Source organism: Mus caroli, chromosome 9 (genome assembly GCF_900094665.2).
Source record: "Mus caroli chromosome 9, CAROLI_EIJ_v1.1, whole genome shotgun sequence".
NCBI lineage: Eukaryota > Metazoa > Chordata > Mammalia > Rodentia > Muridae > Mus > Mus caroli.
Window position 1 is genome coordinate 73,982,506 of NC_034578.1, and position 18,571 is coordinate 74,001,076.

General features: G+C 36.4%; 1 protein-coding gene across 1 annotated transcript in view; it reads right to left on the bottom strand.

Annotated features, from left to right (window-relative positions):
- Positions 1-18,571, bottom strand: part of Tinag (tubulointerstitial nephritis antigen) — an 89,400-nt gene that overhangs the window by 38,100 nt on the left and 32,729 nt on the right. The window contains exons 5-9 of the mRNA XM_021172721.1: positions 17,544-17,667; positions 14,198-14,348; positions 10,156-10,336; positions 8,429-8,474; positions 5,497-5,620 (exon numbers count right to left, since the gene is read on the bottom strand). Of these exons, the coding sequence (XP_021028380.1) occupies positions 5,497-5,620; positions 8,429-8,474; positions 10,156-10,336; positions 14,198-14,348; positions 17,544-17,667 (626 nt within the window). The remainder of the gene's footprint in view (positions 1-5,496; positions 5,621-8,428; positions 8,475-10,155; positions 10,337-14,197; positions 14,349-17,543; positions 17,668-18,571) is intronic.

Below are 18,571 nucleotides of genomic sequence, written 5' to 3' on the forward strand. Positions count from 1 at the left end.
GGAAATTGGGTTCCCTCCCCCTTCCTTTATTAACTGGGTGTCTGGAATTAATAAAATTGAGCCTCGATCAGAACTTGTTGTCCTGGCTTCATTCTTTTCTTCCGCCCCGTCTTGTTTCCTCTCTTTTCAGCCTGAACTGCCATTTTCAGTTGAACCGTTCGTGTTGTGGACCGCGGGCGGGCCGCAACACATTGCCAACTTTGGACTTCAGGTAAATGTCAGGGACATGAATGAACCATGACAAGGCAATGTAATTGCAACATAGGAAGCATGGGCTGGAATGAAATATCTCAAAGAATACTTTTTTTTACTTAGATGCAATGTTTTCATGTCCCAACATCTTGAGAACTAGGATCCATTTTGAAACCAAAGGGACTCCTTAGAATTGGCAGTGATATTTTCTAATTTGTAGTATAGGAAAAAACACTATTTAAAGATAAAGTATTTTTATTCAGTACATCATCCCCAAGTAGTATCAAGAGATGTCTTGGGAATAAAAAGAGAGAGACAAAGTAAGGGTGTTAAAAAAGAAACATTCTAGATTTATTTATGTCCTTCGCTTTTTACATAGGAAGACAGCCTTTATTGTCTTCTGATAGAATCAGTTATATATGTATGTGCCTCAATTTCTGTGTTAGCTACTTTTTCATGTCTAAAAAGAAGCAACTTAAAAGAAGACAGTTGTACATTGAGTTAGGGGCAAAAGATACAGTGATCTTGGTGGTCAAGGCATGGCAGCAGAAATGGCTCACACCTGCCATTAGAAGTTGCTCACATCTTGGTGGGTCAGAAAACATGGGGAAAAAACGCTGCTACTCTACCAATTCTCTACTTTACCCCTCAGTATCCAGTCTGAAAATGCAGACCACATTTAAGGCACATCCTAAGGATACCTCAGTTGGTCCACTCTGCAAAGTGTTTAAGGACACACCCAAAAGTGTACCTTATTGATTTCAGAGGTATTCCTTAATGCAATAGAAATGAAAATGAGAATTAACCATAATTCCTGAGAAATGAGACTACACATTAATCGAGCTTTTGTTCCCTAGTGCTAAGCACTTAATAGACACTCAAATTCATTTGTTCAAGTAAATTAAACCTAATAGCTTTGACTTCTACACAAAGGACAGCAAACAGTTTGTTCAGATAAATGTGTTAGATACTTCACAAAAGTATATTGAGCTCTGCAGATAAGGGACATTAACTTTCTTGAAATACTTGATTACTCTCTGGCTCACTAATGCACTTATCTCCTGAATGTAATAATTACCAAATAAGGAATTGCTGTTGGAGAAAAGAATTAAAATATATGGCTCTGGGGCATCCAACAATGCCCAAATGGCCTAAAACATTTGTTTAAAAAAATGATATTCCTACTAACACTACCAACAAAATTAGTTTTGTTAATTGTCACAGAGAGGAAATACATTTTAAAGGTTCGAAATTCCAGGAGCTTCTGAATGTGGGCACATTTCTGCAAATAGCAGCAGTTATGAAAGCACATCTACCTTCATCAACCTCAGCCTGCATGATAATGAAAATGAGGATAACATAGACACCGTGGCTACTAAAGCGGTAGAGACAGACAGTGAGCAGTTGCCATAAATCAGGAGGATCTGATCCGATCTACCATATAAGGAGCTCTGAGGAAGTTTTTCTAGACTAGGGATATCACCAAAGACAAAAGTGAATATGAATGACACAGTTTAAGATTAGAAAAATAAAAAGTTCAACCTGCTAGGGAGTAGAACTAAAGTAGAGTTAGTGTTGAATAACAATGAAACACTATGCAATCACTGATGTGTTTATTCACTTCCTGAAAATTCACTGCATGATTAACACACACACACACACACAAAACAATCAAAACCCTTATATCATCAATTCCGTTTTTCTATCTTTAGTGAATGAAGCAGTCATAATATAAAACATAACTTTAAGGAACAACACAAAGACTCATTTTGCACGCTATCAAAATAAGACTGGATATTGAGAGGTGGCAATCAGTTCAACCCTGTCCTCACTGAACCCGAATATATAAATCCTAGACTGAAAGTTATGTCAGACTTTATAGAAATTTCTCTCAATATCTTTACAGTGAGAGCATTTGCAGACTCTGTTCCCTTCCCAAACTATCCATGGGAGGTCAGAATAAAACCACATTGGAATCCATTTGTGCTACCAAAATCCCAGCAGCCATCCAGAGTAATGGCTGAGAAGCCATGCAAATATCAAACACCTGCAAGATGTATTAGAAGGCTCACAGAAAACTGAGATCAGAACCAGATATACAAAAGAAGAAGAAAATGAAAGGGTCCTGTGATCATGGGTCCGTTGTCCACAAATCGAATCAAAGCTGATGAGTACCTTGGCTTTTTTTTTTTTTTTGCCACTTTCTCCTTATCTTATTTTTAAAGTAAAACTTACCCTATTTAAAGCTGAACAGTAACACCTAAGAACTAGCAAAGAACAGGAGCTTAAAAGGTCACCGTTCAGTAATAAATGTTATTATGCGTTAACATGGTATTAGATGATTTGTTAACAAACACTCATTGTGCAAAGAGATCTGGTCTCGAGAAGCTTCAACTTAGATGATACGTGGTCAACAAGAAGAGAATTATTAAACCATTTCACTAAGGCAGAAATTTATAACTATATAGAACTGTAAAGAAACAGAGCAACATCTAAGGAGAAGAAGAACTAAGGGAAGACAGAGCAAATAATAGATTCCATAGGACATTCAGAGAAGCCACACGGATAAGGTAAATTTGAGCAGACTAGATAAAGGTGTATACACCAACGTGATTGGTTATTTGGTAGAAGAACACATTGGATGGAAGGAGAGTCAAAGTTAGTAGAATTTGACATTAGAAAGCTGGTAGCTGTGTTAGTTTAGTAGGCAAGAAAATCATGGACCACTAGGCCTACGCTAATGAGCAGCTAGATCTGATAATGTTTTACCAAGAAACCCTGGGTTCTATATTAAAAATACAGTTATCTGGAATGCCAATCAGTAATCCAGATACAAAAGAAGAGTAATGGACATTCAGGCAGAGATAATACAGAGGATGAAGAGTGTCATTGAAAATAGTGTCAATGGATGCTGTGATAAACTCAAAGAGGGTTTTGAGGAAATGAATAAGAGATAATTCCAAGCTTTCCCACAAGACCATGTGGGAGGAGAGTTTACATTGACTCAGGGAGAAAATGCTGCTGCTGCTGCAGAGAAATAGGAAGATGGAGAGCCCTGTTTCAGAAGTGCTAAGTTTGAAGTGTCCATCTTCTGCATAGGGAGATGTTGCTAGAACACAGAATATACATGTCTGGAGTTCAGGAGAGGCTTCGAACTTGGGAATATTGTTTAGTTGGATGCCAGCTTTCATCTGGTGCTGAAAGCCAAAAGGAGTTTAGAGAGCACTGAATTCACTGAGAATGAGTAAGAGAAAAAAGAGATCAAGGCCCAAGGCCAGGGTTTAGCAACTACAGCAGTGAGAGGCAGAATAAGAGGGGGAAAAGAAACTTGGCAAACAGCAACAAGTATGGGAATGTCAGGACAGGGAAAGAGGTTTTAACAAGGTAGAGATAATTGATAGCCTTGAAATAAGTGGGTTTTAGAAAAGTAATGGGGATTACTTTAGAATAAGCATGAGAAAAGATTAAGTTTAAGAAAGAATGTAGTTAAGTTTAGAAAGACTTTGGGGAAGATGTTTTGAGGACAATGAGTGCTGGCAAAGCCAGTACTGGAGTGAGAAAATTAGAAAATTGGGAAGAAGTCAAGAATAAAGGTTCCTCAGCACTTGAGAAACAGGGGCAGGCACATCTCTGAGTTTGAGCCCAGCATGGTCTACAGAGTGAGTTCCAGGACAGTCATGCTACACATAAAATAAACAAGCAAACAAAAGCTGTCTTGAAAAAAGCAAAACAAAAACAAAACAAAGAATTAAGATTTTGCTTCTAAAAGTTGAGATCTGAAACATAAGGGCATTTACTCAAGTGAAGTCTAATCCTAAGGAGAAAGAGAGAAAACTCCTCAGGGGGTTTCCAAGTAGTTTTAAGGGTGGGGGAGATGCTACAAAAAGAGAAACTTAGGGAGAAGGATTCAGGGTTTCTGTGTACAGTCTGCAAGATAAAGACAACATAGGCTAGCAGTGACATGTGACTCCAGGAAATGTGTTCTGCTGACTTCAAATTTGTCAGTGATATCACAACCCAGTTACCATTTAAGAGCAGGATGGTGCATCCATGATTTTGAGATTTCAACTCGAAGAATGGGAAAACAAAGAGAATGAGTATTTAAAAGGCGATTAGCCAGTAGCATAAGACATCTCATGGAAATGTATCATCATAAAATGGTATAAAAGTAAAGTTAACATAGTTTTCACAGATATTTTAATTTTTGGCAGGATAAGACAGTGATTGGGGCAAAGAAGAAGAGTGGAGGGTGTGATGATTGTTGGTTTTAACGAATGCCAACTTGCCACAAATTGAAGTCATCTTAACTAAGTAGGGAACCTAAACTATAGAGTTATCCTGTTTGCCTTATTGATGCAGAAAGGTCCACGTATAGGCAGCACCTTCAGTAGCAGTCCTGGTTTAAAAGAAGAGACCGTGACAAAAGGAAGGTTATTGCCTCCCCTCTTGCCTGCCCAGCCCTCCTGCTCACTGCTGAATTGATTTAATCTGTGGCTGCTGCTCCTGCTGATTCTGTAGTTGTTATCAGAACCAGTGTCCAGGCTCCATCACTGACTGAGAAACAGGTCTCCAGGAACCTTCCAAGCTTTAGGGACCAGACTGGAACTTCTGAATCAGTCACTCAGTCTTGTGGAGTGAATAACTAGTGGGTTTTGTCATCTCTGAGGTGACACAGCTGGTGAGGATCCATGCCAAATGCTGAGGAACTTGGCCTGAACGACCATGAAACTACTCGGCTCCCTCTCATATGCAAGGAAACTGCTGTTATTATCTTTACATAAGTCTATTGAAGACATTCTCATATGCTCATTTTATCTCTTCTGTTCTTCTAAAGATCCCTGACTACTGAAGTGAGCATATAAAGGTAGTTATAAAGGCTTACTGTGGAGTTGCAACAGATAAGATTGTCTATGTAGGTTTGGAAGAGTGTCAGTTGAGTAGGTCAAATTGAATGAATAATTTATTATAACTTATGAAGAACTGTTAGACTCCAAAATAGGAAAGGATATGAACTGGAAAAATGAGAAATGCTAGTCAGAATGGAATCCCGATATAAGAGATTATATTTCTAAGGTTAATACTAAAATGCAAATGGAGAATATACAGATAAAAATAAATTATCTGAGGCAACCAAAGACATCAGATACAGACTCAAAGAAAGTATGACTGAATACTCAAAAATTATTAATCAAACAATCAATCAATTAATCAATGATATAGAGCTATTTCCTCTTACATTTGAATTCATTTTTATAAATTAAATATATATATATGTGTGTGTATAACTTAAAGTAATTACCTTACCCAGTGAGTTTAACTGCATGTGTCCGAAGTTTTTTATACTTTTCTGGTTCTTCATTTGTGCTGACAACATGTCTGTATATTCCTGTCTTATAATAAAAGAAGTCTTCATGGACTTGCATTATGGCTGAAAAAAAAAACCCAACAGGATAAAAACCACAGTTACTAAAAAGCCTCTTAAAAAAATCTAAGAAGAGAGAAATCACACCTAATTTTATTCTTATTAGCATGTGACAAATTTTTTCTATTCCTTTAAAAGCAAAACAATTTCAACTACTTAGAATATTTCTTATGTACACATTTTGTATTTAAAATGTCTTTCAAACCTTCTCTTGTTGAGTTCTATTAAAAGAAAGTCATGTGAAAAAAAAATCTTCTGTAGGGATTTCATCCTTTCCGCTCTGAAGAGCAGAGTCTGCCTTTCACTCTTTGAAAACCAGAGCCCATGCTTCATAAAATGTTCCTTTGCTCCTCACATAGATTACTTCTTTTCTATTTCACATGGGGCTTTGTGGAAGGGCTTGTGCAATTCAGGTTAAAGACTTCAAACTTCTCTCTCAGGAGGCATAAATCGAAGTTTTTTTTTTGTTTGTTTTTTTGTTTTTGTTTTTTGTTCCCCACCACCACCCCCCCACTGGAACCAGATATGGATACCGTGGTAGCTAAGAGCAAACTTACCTATCTTAGCTCAATATGTATTTTAAATGAAGTCAAAATGAAGGTCACTGACATTTGCCAGGTCCTACAGTAAAGCTCAGGCTGCAAAGGAAGATGTGGCTTTTCCTGTTCTGTTTTTAACTTTGTTCTTTAGCATTCAGGGCCTTTTGGGGAAATTTAAGTGTCATTGGAAGCTAAGTCTCCTTTATCCGCTATAAAACACATCCCCACAGGGTTTTAAGAATTTTTAGGCTGTACCCTATGCAAATTTCTGCTTTCTGAAGGTCTTAGAGAAGTGCTCACGGTGTTATTTATTCAAGGTTCAATCCATTTGACATTCTTTTGTCCCAAGACAGAAAGAAATACTGGAAGTTAAATCAGGCTGCAGCAAGCAGAAACTCAAACTGCATCTACAGCAAGGACCAAATAACATTCTTTTCATTCACACACAAAAAAATTATGATATTCACAGTGATTTCCCATTCTATATAATCATCGTCCCATTTAGGTCTTACCACTCAGCACTGCATTAAGTACTGTGAAAAACTATATGATCACCACTATAAAACACTGCCAACTGAAGCCAACAGTAAGAAGACATCATGACTTAGCAAAGGCACCATCATTCTTCAGTCTCTGACATTAAACCAAGGCAGAAAATTCTACAGGCTGACCTACAAGGAAGTGTTCTGCACTCTAACCCTTGAAAGCTGCACATGGTAAACTATGGCCCAGACCTGTAAGATGTGTAAGGGTAAAAGAAAGAGCCCTGGGTCCGGTTTTGTCTTAACTCTGGCTAAGACTGGCAGGAGATTTTTTTTTCTCAACAAGTCTAAAATGAGTGTGCATTGCTTTGAATTTTTATTATACAGCCTGGAAATTTTTTAATTTCAAATCGATTATGTGAAACCCACACCAAAAAATAACATATGGGTACAAAGTAAACCTCGGTTTTTCCACATCTTTAAACAGTTGGCATCTAAGTTTCTTTTGGTTGGGAACATGGGTTGGAGGGTTGGGAGTACAATGATTTGGAAATTCAGAATGATGTAAGCCAATTCTGTTGCCTAATGAATTGCTAAAACCATTTAAGAGGAAAATGTCAAAGTGGAGGTTGTGAGTTTGGCCTTTAGTTAAAATGTCTTCAGTCTTTCATATCTGTTTCACAGACACCACTAGACAAAGCACATAGTAAAATTACAAATGAATTCCCACAGTTATAACAGCCAACAAATTTCACACATTTAAGAGGAAAAGAGCCTTATTTATTGGTTGCAAAGTTAATGTAAAGTTTTAAGATTTTTTAAAATTAAATTTAGAGTATGTTTATATAAGCTTGGATTTCCTGATAAATTAATTTCAACACAGTTATTAAAATTCATGGTTCCCCCTATATCAATATTAATTGGATCAGCATTCAGGAATAAAGGAAAAAAAAAGTCGATATTCCTTCAAATGCATAACAAGTGTTTTTAATTTATGTCCCAATGTATTGACATTATACCCCGACCCTTCCCTGTTTGCTACTAAAATTCCCATTTCATACCTCATTTGGTATGTTTCCCTATGCACTTTGGGGAAAATGTTACACAGAAAATATATTTTGTGTATTCATCTTTATTAAAATTATTGGTATAGGACAAATTCCAATAAAGGAAAAAGATCAGATATGCCTTAAGGTCAAAATCTATATTTCCTACCCCACAGTATAATTATATTATTTAATAAAACTGTACTACCAATAACAAATTTACAGATTTAGGTCACTTTAAATAGTTTTGTAAAACACAAAAGTCATCCTAGTTTGTTTGATTTTCCTTGATCTAATATAAAAATGAAATTATATACTTTGTTTCTAGTAACACTGTTTTTTCTCAACGCATTTCTAAGGCCACCTAAGCTGAAATTGATTACAAATCTAACCTTATGTGTGATTCTTACATGTGACCATATGAATAATGTGAGCTCCATTGAATTAATAACGGCATGTCATATGTGCCCATCCATAATAACTCTGAAAAGACTTAGCAGACTTTCTTTAAATGTGTCATTACTATTTATGTGTTCAACTCATAAACAGGTGGTCTTCTTAAAGTCAACAGAAGCTCATGATATGCTTTGATGGGCCAGTCTTCTATGAGTGCACAGGCTAGACGTGTTGAACCCTTATGAAGATGTCTAAGATTTTCTCTTTTATTAAGCTCCTTTAAGGTCATATCATATCATGTTGTTTATTATAGGAATTCATAACTGAAAATGACATTTTATCTGGGCTTACCTTGAACTGGTCCATTTTGTATGATTTCTCTCATAATTTCAGTTTCCTGGAATGAAATATATCAGTAAACATCAACAAGACAGCTAAAGCTGATGTCTGATGCATATGAGCTACTGTGCGATCCATTTTGGGATTACATAACTCTTAGTGACTTGGTCACTTGCAGTGCACTGTTGTACTGCTTTGAAATGGTCACATGCACCAATACTGCATTGACGAACTTGCTAAAACTAAGATATGTCCATTTGCTTTATTGATTTTTATTACAATAACTTCGGGTTGGAGAGAGAATGGAGTAACTTTTTGTGGTGATGGATGAAAATAGTAAAGGTAAGAAAGAAGATTTAACCAGTGAATATTCATGTTATCTCTCACCTTAGGATCATAAACAAGAGCAGCTACACCAAGCAACTGATAAGTCAGGCTCAACAACAACTTCATTATGAAAAATCACCATGTTGCAGTCAGTGTCCCCTCAGTAAGGAGGCAGTTCATTCATCATTCATTCATTCATGCATTCATGCATTCATGCATTCATCTATCCATACAAAGTCTGTATTACAAACTGTGATAGAAAAAAATTTGGATGCTTCATCAATCTCAGGGTAGTTACATCTTGGCTGAGTAGACAGCCTATGAAGCAGCTAACATAATATTATACAATATGTTCTTATAGATAAAGCATAAAGAGCCATTGATTAAAAACATGAAAGGTGCTTAATTCCACTCAGAAGTAAAATAGAGTATCAGGAAGTTTTGACATAGGCCTGGACTATTGGGTAACTATTGGGTAACATTTCCCCAGTTGGAAAGGTGAATATTCATTTGAGTCAAAGGAATTATTTCCTATGACAGTAAAAAAAATTGAGAAGGCATAATATATCTAGACAGTAGAAAATTACCTCATGTACCAGTATTGTTATGGTGAGTGGAGGATTAAATACTTGCAAGACACTAATTTCTGAAAGTTATAGGACAACCACACATAAAAGGCCAGAACACCAAAATTAATCACTGGGTTGTGATCTAGAGAGAACTTGTAGTAACAAAAGTTTAATATATTTCTTAAATAAGTCTAGACAACCCTGATGGGATTAGGTTAAAATTGGGTCGGCATGAAACATGACAAGCTGGAGTCTAATATGATCCTTTTCTCCCTATAGCAAGGGCCGAGGCATGAGATCAATAAAAGAAACTACTGACTCCAAATATTAGTGGTTTAGCTCTGAGTTGTCAGTTTCATTCATATACATACTTTATAAGTCGTAATTTAAAAATTATTTTAGGAGATACATTAAAACTTAAGTCAATCCTTTAGATTCCTGCCTTAACAATTTAAAACCTGCTAAAAATGCAAGTAAGAATAACAACAACTGTATCTGAATAGGCCAGAGAGATTGAGTGGGTAAAGGCATTTGCCACCAAGACTTATGACCTGAGTTTAATCTCCGGGACCCATATGATGGAATGAGGGAATCTATTCCTGGCAAGTTGTTTGACTTATACAAACATGTATAGTACATTCATCCTTAGACAGACAAACAGACAGACTAGACAGACAGACAGACAGACAGACACACACCCCACAATACATGTAGTAAAAAGAGAGAAGTCTACATGCAAGCACAACATTTGGTATTCTATAATGTTTTCGAATGATTTAAAAATAAAGTGAGCCAAATAGCTTGAGAATGACATCCTTGTTAGTTCTTGAAGTTTAGACTTACATTGGAAGAGATTCTGTATGGAGGAGAACATTGGTAAATCCTGTTGGATTTCTCGAAGCTGTTGGGACATGGCTTTGTGGCATGCCGTTTTCCCCGCCCATCTGATCTACTTGCCATAGCACAGATATTATTGGTAGTGTTTTGGTCCTTGAAAAGTGGGTAGCATGCATGAGATACCAGTCTAAGAGAATAAGAATGAAGAAGATATTATTTATGAAAGTGCTCAATCAAGTTTAATGGGCTAAATATTTGTGAAATTTGCTATTTATTCACCTGCATAGTTCTAAAATGTCAACCAACTACATACCACAGGAGCTTAATGATACTAGGCTCTTCTCTCCTTTTATTGCCACATTATGATTTTTTTAAAGTCTTCTTCAACACAATTTAGGTAAAGAGTTATATACTTGGCACGAAATTTCCTGAAGATGAAAAGTATTCTTTAATAATCTGATTATTTGCTGATGGGATATCATAAAAACTTAATTTTTAAAATTAAGATTGATATTTTTATTTTGTTGACACATATTAACCTAACCTTTTACTTAATAATTAATTAAATATATATATTTATTTCATGTCACTGAGGGGGAAACAATATAATGTTTGTACGATATTGAAAAGTTTAAGTTGTATGTTATATTAAAATGAAACTGTTATTGGTAGATTTTGAAACTAAGCACACCAATTATTTTGGCTCCAAAATATTCGACTCCAAATTTAACATTACCTTAATGAATAGAGAAGTAGAGAGCAAAGAAACAAAAACCACATAATTAGTTATATAAATATCCAACACCAAAAATGCTATAACCCTAGACAAAGAACTTTCAGTCACTAGTGGCTGCTGGGAGAGATGAATTTGTCTCTCCGAAGGATGAATGCCCTTGTTGTTTATCTAATCAAAGGTAGTCATCCCTGAAAATGTAAATAAGCCAACAGCAAAAGTAGACTCAACAGGTTATATTTATATATTTAAATATAAAATTCCGTTTATATGTATGTATGGTTGTAACAAAAATAATCAGAGTAAAATTATAAATTAAAGTTGTTGGGGCACAGAGGAGGGGTTGAGTGGAGGGGCTACAGAAAGGAAATGGAATGGGTTGATATTCTATTTTCAATAGAAATATAGTCTTTTAATAACTTATTTTACTTGATTTTATGTGCATTGGTATAAAGGTGTCAGATCCCTTGGAACTGGCATTACAGACCGTTGTGAGCTGCCATGCAGGTGCTGGGAATTGAACCCAGGTCTTTCCGAAGAGCAGACAGTGCTCTTAACTACTGAGCCATCTCTCCAGCCCTAGGAGATGTATTTTTGTAAGATGTTTAAATTTATAAAACTTGGGTAGTGATATTTGAACTTAGGCCTTATATAAGATACAGTTTGTGAAACACATGAAACTCAAGAACAAAGGCCAAAGTGTGGATACTTTGCCCCTTCTTAGAATTGGGAACAAAACACCCATGGACGGAATTACAGAGACAAAAGTTTGGAGCTGAGACAAAAGGATGGACCATCTAGAGACCCACATCAGGGGATCCATCCCATAATAAGCCCCCAAACGCTGACACCATTGCATACACAAGCAAGATTTTGCTGAAAGGACCCTGATATAGCTGTCTCTTGTGAGACTATGCCGGGGCCTAGCAAACGCAGAAGTGGATGCTCACAGTCAGCTAGTGGATGGATCACAGGGCCCCCAATGGAGGAGCTAGAGAAAGCACCCAAGGAACTAAAGGGATCTGCAACCCTATAGGTAGAACAACAACACGAAATAACCAGTCCCCCCCCCCCCCGAGCTCGTGTCTCTAGCTGCATATGTATCAGAAGTTGGCCTAGTCAGCCATCACTTGAAAGAGAGGCCCATTGGTCGTGCAAACTTTATCTGCCTCAGTACAGGGGAACGCCAGGGCCAAGAAGTGGGAGTAGGTGGGTAGGGGAGTGGGGGGGACAGTATGGGGGACGTTTGGGATAGCATTGAAAATGTAAATGAGGAAAATACCTAATAAAAAAAATTTAAAAAAAGAAGTTAAGCAGGTTTAAGTGAGGTCATGAGAATAGGCCTCTTATGAATGGGATTATTCTCTTCCTAAAAACAAGCTATTTCTCCATTATAAGTAAATACTATGAAAATATGGGCATTTGCAAGCCAGGAAAGAGCTCTTCTGATGGACTGAAGCAGCCAGCATGCTGATCAAGACTTGGCCAGCTCCAGAACAAAGTGTCTATTGTCTATAGCTTTCTCTGTGGTTATCTAAGCAGATAAACACAATGAGATTTAATTGGATTATAATGCCAGTTTATGTATTCAACATATGTAATATGCACATATTAAGTTTGTGTGTGTGCCATATGTGTGTACACATGTGTGTGCATACATGTGTGATGGTGATGTGTGATCTATAATTATACATACAGAGGAGAGATTTATGTTGGTGTCTTTTTCTTTCACTCTCCTTCAAGTTTTTAGACAGAGTCTCACTGAACTTAGAGTTCACTAATAGACTAGTCTGTCTGGCCAGTGAGTCGTTGGGACATTTCTGTTTCTGATTATCAGCACTGATATTATAGTTTTGTAATACTATAGCTGGCTTCTTATGAATGTTACAATAATTCTATTCAAGCCCTTTATCCACTGAGCCATCTCTACATAATGATAATGGTGATGATAGAGATGATAATAATTTAATTTTTAAAAAATAATTTCACACATGAATACTGGATTTATTTCTATTACTACTTCTCCCACCTCCAATACCCCCAATGCTCCTATCTTCCACTTCCTCTCAAGTTCATGACCTCGTCCTTAATTTTGTTATATTATTATAGTACATATACACATGTATGTAATATATGTGATATGTGTATATCAACCTACTGAGTCCATCTAATGTTGCACATATGTACATGTGTTTAAGATGACTGCTTATGAGTCATTCTATTGGGACTTCACACCTGGAAAAAACCTGATTCTCACTTTCTGGTAGCTCTTCATCTACGGGTGGAACTTGTGAAATTTTCTTCCTCCACGGTGGTATGCTGACTAATATTAACATACAAGATGCAGGTCTAGTTTAGAGAACAATATTGCCTCTATTTTATGGGCCTAACATCCCTATCATGTCTAGAAGACGCTATGTCACAGTCCTCAGGCTGTTAAACTCTCTGTCCTCTTCACTGTGATTTGCTCTGATGCTTAGGTTTAGGGATTGTAGATGTAGTAACCATTTCATTTAATCATGGGACAGAGCAAAAGTTTACCTCACTGGAAGTTAACAGTCCAAATAAGGCAACTTCAATTTAAAATAATTTTTATTCGATAAAATAAATGACAAATTATTATGTTAGCTCCCATCAATACCAGAAATGGCTCACACTTATGGCTGCCTGTGGTCAGATGCCATGAAACAGCAGGTATATCAGAACTGTATGGTGAAGAACAAATGACCCGTCCTTGACCCCTCTCTCTATCAGCCACCGGACCCTTTGTGTTTTAATAACCTAGTTTTACAGTAGACACGGTTGTTCTATAGATATTAAATGCCATAAGAATGAGAACATGTCACTTGCCATTTTCAATCAAATAGGATGGAGGCTGATGAGTCGCCAAAACTCTAAATTGCTCATTAGTTTTATTTTTATTGTTTTTAGTATGATTTTTTTCAGGTGTATATTCCTTAACCTGGTTAAACAAATGGAACCACAGATTTATCTGTGACATTAGCCAATGTTACTCCGTCTGTGAAGACTCAGTAAAACTACTTGACTCAGAGCAACAAGAACAGATACTTCTTTCAGTCTTCATATTAATTTAGCTGGAAATGAGTACTGTCTTCTAACATTATCCCCAGTGGCTGATAATGCTAGAAGCTGGGTATAACATATAATTAAATGTGGCATTTTTTATGGTTATATAGATGTGGTATATTCAGGAGCATCTTTTTTGCAAAAAAAAAAAAAACAATTTTGGAAGGAGTCTTTTTCTATAGTCTCACTTATGAAAATCCTAGATTTGCATGCTGTGCGGTTATTTACCCACGTTTTCTCAGGAACCACCAGGCCCTATCTATGCTTCCACTGTTGCATCCATGATGATTCTTGGCACAACAAGAGATCAAATTCTGAGGCGAGAGATTGGCTGTGTATCGACCCTTGGACTGAATTGCAATTCGGTCAGCTGCCACACCTAGTTCAAACAAAATACTGATTAATATTCAACTATCATGTCATACGATATTTCTCATAAATTTTTATATGGGCCCTCAACTGATCTTCAAAATTGGTACTGCTCCAGTAAATCCCTTCTTAAAGGCTTTTCTATCTTGGTTATTCAAACGTAGTCTATGTATCTTTGAACCCCTTTTCTTTAAGGAATCTGTCAAGTGGTAGGTTTTCTGAGAGAAGGAGACATATGTACCCAAATTGTCTAACTCTTGCATCTGGAACAGCATCTTCCATAGAGTTACAGGCAAGTCTATGTTTTATACAAATGAAAATCAAGAAAGCTCATCGCAGAAATATTAACTGTAAATTAATCCATAGTAATTTTACATAGTAGAACAACCAAATCCATAACTTTACATTGGATTCTAAAATAACTATCCTGGACACCACACTTGACTAAATTGTGCTACTATAAATCTACATTAATGTATAGCTAAAATCTTTATAGCATACTTTTATATTCATAACATGATTAAAATAATCATATTTTAGTAAGCATGCAGTTAATTCTGTATATACACATATAGATACACACACTGTGTGTGTGTGTGTGTGTGTGTGTGTGTGCGTGTGTGTGCAACTAGGTGAGTGTATTACTGGGTATGGTTATGATATCATTATTATATACTTTAAAAAATTATTAGGGGCATATAATGTTTATTTTAAATGATAGATGGTCCCAATAGTCCCCAGCATTTGAATATTTATTTCAAAGTTGAATGGAGCATTAGGGTAGGTTTAGGAAATACAGCTTTGCTAGAGAGAATGTGTCATTAGGTGTAGGCTTTTGTTTGTTTGTTTTATTGCTGTTGTTGTTGCTGCTGCTACTATGCCAGGATACTTAATACCATGCATACTATTTTAAAATTGTAACAAGAAAAATAAAAACATTTATTGATGAAGAGCAGAATAAAAGAGATAACATATCTCTCTCCTCACAGAATAATAGTATAGGAAATGAGTCAAAAGTAGTGAAAATTAACTCTTGTCATCAGGAGATCAAAACCTTAGGGTGAAAGTCATTTCAGTAGGAATTCTTGAGATGTTAGAACCATAGGAAGAGCAACAGCAGCAACTAACCGGACCCCTCAGAGCTCCCAGGGACTAAACTACCAACCAAAGCATATCCATGGATGGGTCCATGGCTCTAGCTACATATGTAGCAGAGGATGGCCTTATCTTGCATCATTAGGAGGGGAGACTCTTGGTCCTGTGGAGGCTTGATGCCCCAGTGTAGGTAGATGGTAGAGCCATGAGGCAAGAGTGGGTGTGTGGATGGGGGAGCACCCTCTTCGAGGCAAAGTGGAGAGGATTTGCAGAGGAGAGACCTGGAAGGCTGACAACAGTTGAGATGTAAATAAAATAACCAATTGATAATAATAAAAAAAACCTACATCATGCTTCATCGCAGGCGAATCATAAGTCAATTTTTTAACTCACTTTCGATTATAAATTCTCTTTTCTCAGAGGAACTTTATTTTTTTTATTTTTTTTTTCTCAACCAAATTTTGTCAAGAATCCCTCAAGGTGTCAATTTGCAGTTTTTGTGTGCTTTGTACATGCCTGAAATGTGTGTACTATTCTGCTATGTTTAGATGTGTTCATTAACAGCTTCCCTTCATTCTCTACTCTGTTTTTTTTTTTTCAGAAGATACACTTTGTGGGATAAAATGGCAGTATCCTGCTGCCTCTGATATTCTCAAGAGAACAAATCTTTATTTTGTAGTGGAGAATAGAAGTTCTTTGATATATTGGAATTTGTTTGTTTGGTTTTTTTTGTGACTCGGGATGAAATATATTTTTAAAGGTTTGTATAACATTTCATTTAGAATACTTTCGCAATGAAGAAAAACAGAGGAGTTGGAAGTTTGAGGCTCAGGCTGATTTCTGACATGTTTTCTCTTTGTGTGTTAATTCACATTCATGGACTTCTTTCTTAAGACAGGAAGGTTGCCAGAGGATGCGCTGAGGCTGTCTGTAAGACCATGACCTGTGGAGACTAAAGGATACGTCCTCCAGATCAGCTCTAACAAGTTTTTTTTTTTTTTTTTTTTTTTTGCTGTTTATTACCACCAAGAATATTACTTAAATGTATTTGCAAATACTGGTCTACCCTAGATGTCAAGAATTGACCTCGTTTAGGAAGTATTTACCACATAAGCTCAAATTAGTAAATGTTTTAGTTGATTAAATCTTTATTCAACTGTCTGAAACAGAGCTCAAGGAAGTCATGGATTACTAACGCAGTAAGAGAAACACTGGGCAGATAATGTTTATACTGGTAAGGTGGGAAGTAGTACCTGAGGTAAGCAGTCCTAAGGCTAAGGTTATGCCAGGGCATTTCAAGAGTCATCAAGTCCTTAGAAAGAAGTAGAGATACAGAATGGCTAGCAAGTTTCTGTCGTAGAGAATGCTGCTGCCTGAGATGGCTTGCCCAAGAGCCTGGGCACACACAATGCTTGTAGTGTTTTAGTCTGCTCCTAAATGCTCTTTTGGACTGCATTGAAACCCCACAAAATAGTTCAGTGAAGATGTTGATAGTATCCAGAGATTAACATGGCAGCTTCTATTTCACTGTGGTAAAGTCTTTGGGTATGACTTTGGAGATCATATTGGAATCCTTCTTTGTTATACTTAAGAACTTGTATAAAAGTAGCCACTAGAGAGGGGATTTTTTTTTTATAGTTTCAAATGAGCACTAACATAATTTTGGAAAGTGATCTGATAAAATGAGGTGTAATACTTTAATTTACTATGGTTTAATTCTAAAGATTGCCTTTGCAATATAGTTTAATAACTATACTTGTATAAATTTTATTTAAAAATGTAAAATTTATATATGAATATTAGTATTGTGGGTAATGTTATAGTGAAAAGAAACCCAAATTCCCTTCTCATTACCTGGTCCAAACTCAAAATCAAATGAATTTTGGTGGGGTTTTTTTTGTTTTTTGTTTTTTCATTTATTGTATATATAAAAATAGGAATCAATATCCAACTTTTAGAATAAATTTATAACCTCTGTGTTCCTTTCCTTGGACTGATCATTTGTTATTATGTAAATCTTTTTTTCTTAGCTTACAAACTGTCCAAGTACTCTATTATGCTCTAAAGACAAACAGAAATTATGAAGAAGGGACTGAGATGATGTTATTACTTGCGGTGGAAAAAGCCCAGGATGCAGCACAGTTTTTTTGATCCAGTGGACCATGAGTCCATCCAGGCCACTTATAAGAAGCAATGAAAATCTCAGGAAGATCAGCTCTGGGAGGAAAAGATGCCTAAGGGAAAGAGAGACAGACACATTAGATGTTCTCAAGTATGTCCCCACTGCCAGGGTAATAAGCACGCATGCCCTCTTGCAATGCTTATAATGATTTTCAATTGTTTTATACATTCTGGTTTCTGATGGAAGCATAGGTATAGAGGGTTTCTGTACTACTTATGTTGAAAGGCAGCTGTATGTAGAGAATCACAACACAGATTGAATGCTGCTTCAGGTTACCAAATAGTACAAGGACATTTCTACCCCTGCACCTGTCCTCTTGAATCATAGCTTGCTCATTCATATTAAACACACGCACACACATACACACACACAAGATTGTGAAAATTATTACTAATAAGGAATTTTTATTTCCCTGTCTCTATTCCTTTTGGACGTATATATGGCTGGCAGGGGAATTTTTTTCAAAAGAAGCCATATAGGGTAATTGAATATTAAAACAAGAAATCATTCAATTTTATATCATTATGAGAAATAAGTCTAAAATTAATTTGTTCATATTTATAAAGTTATTAAAGTTTAAAGAGGACTATAAACTTTGTGTAATACCAAATAGATAATGCCATGATGTTATAAAAACCCATATTAATTTTCTAACAGGGTCAGTTCTTGCCACTATCTCAACACACGTAGGTGACATAATAAAAGAAAATATTTGCAGCCCTTTAAATAAATGAGGGATTTTACTTCCAAAAACTAATTGATATGCTAAAGGCTCTGTTAAGAAAGATTTCCTCCTCGCACTAGACCATTGACCGAGAGTTTTTCTTGACCTCGGCCACCATCACTGTCATTTCTACAAGAAATATGTGGGAGCCGGATGTGGTGGCGCACACCTTTAATCCCAGCACTTGGGAGGCAGAGGCAGGTGGATTTCTGAATTCGAAGCCAGCCTGGTC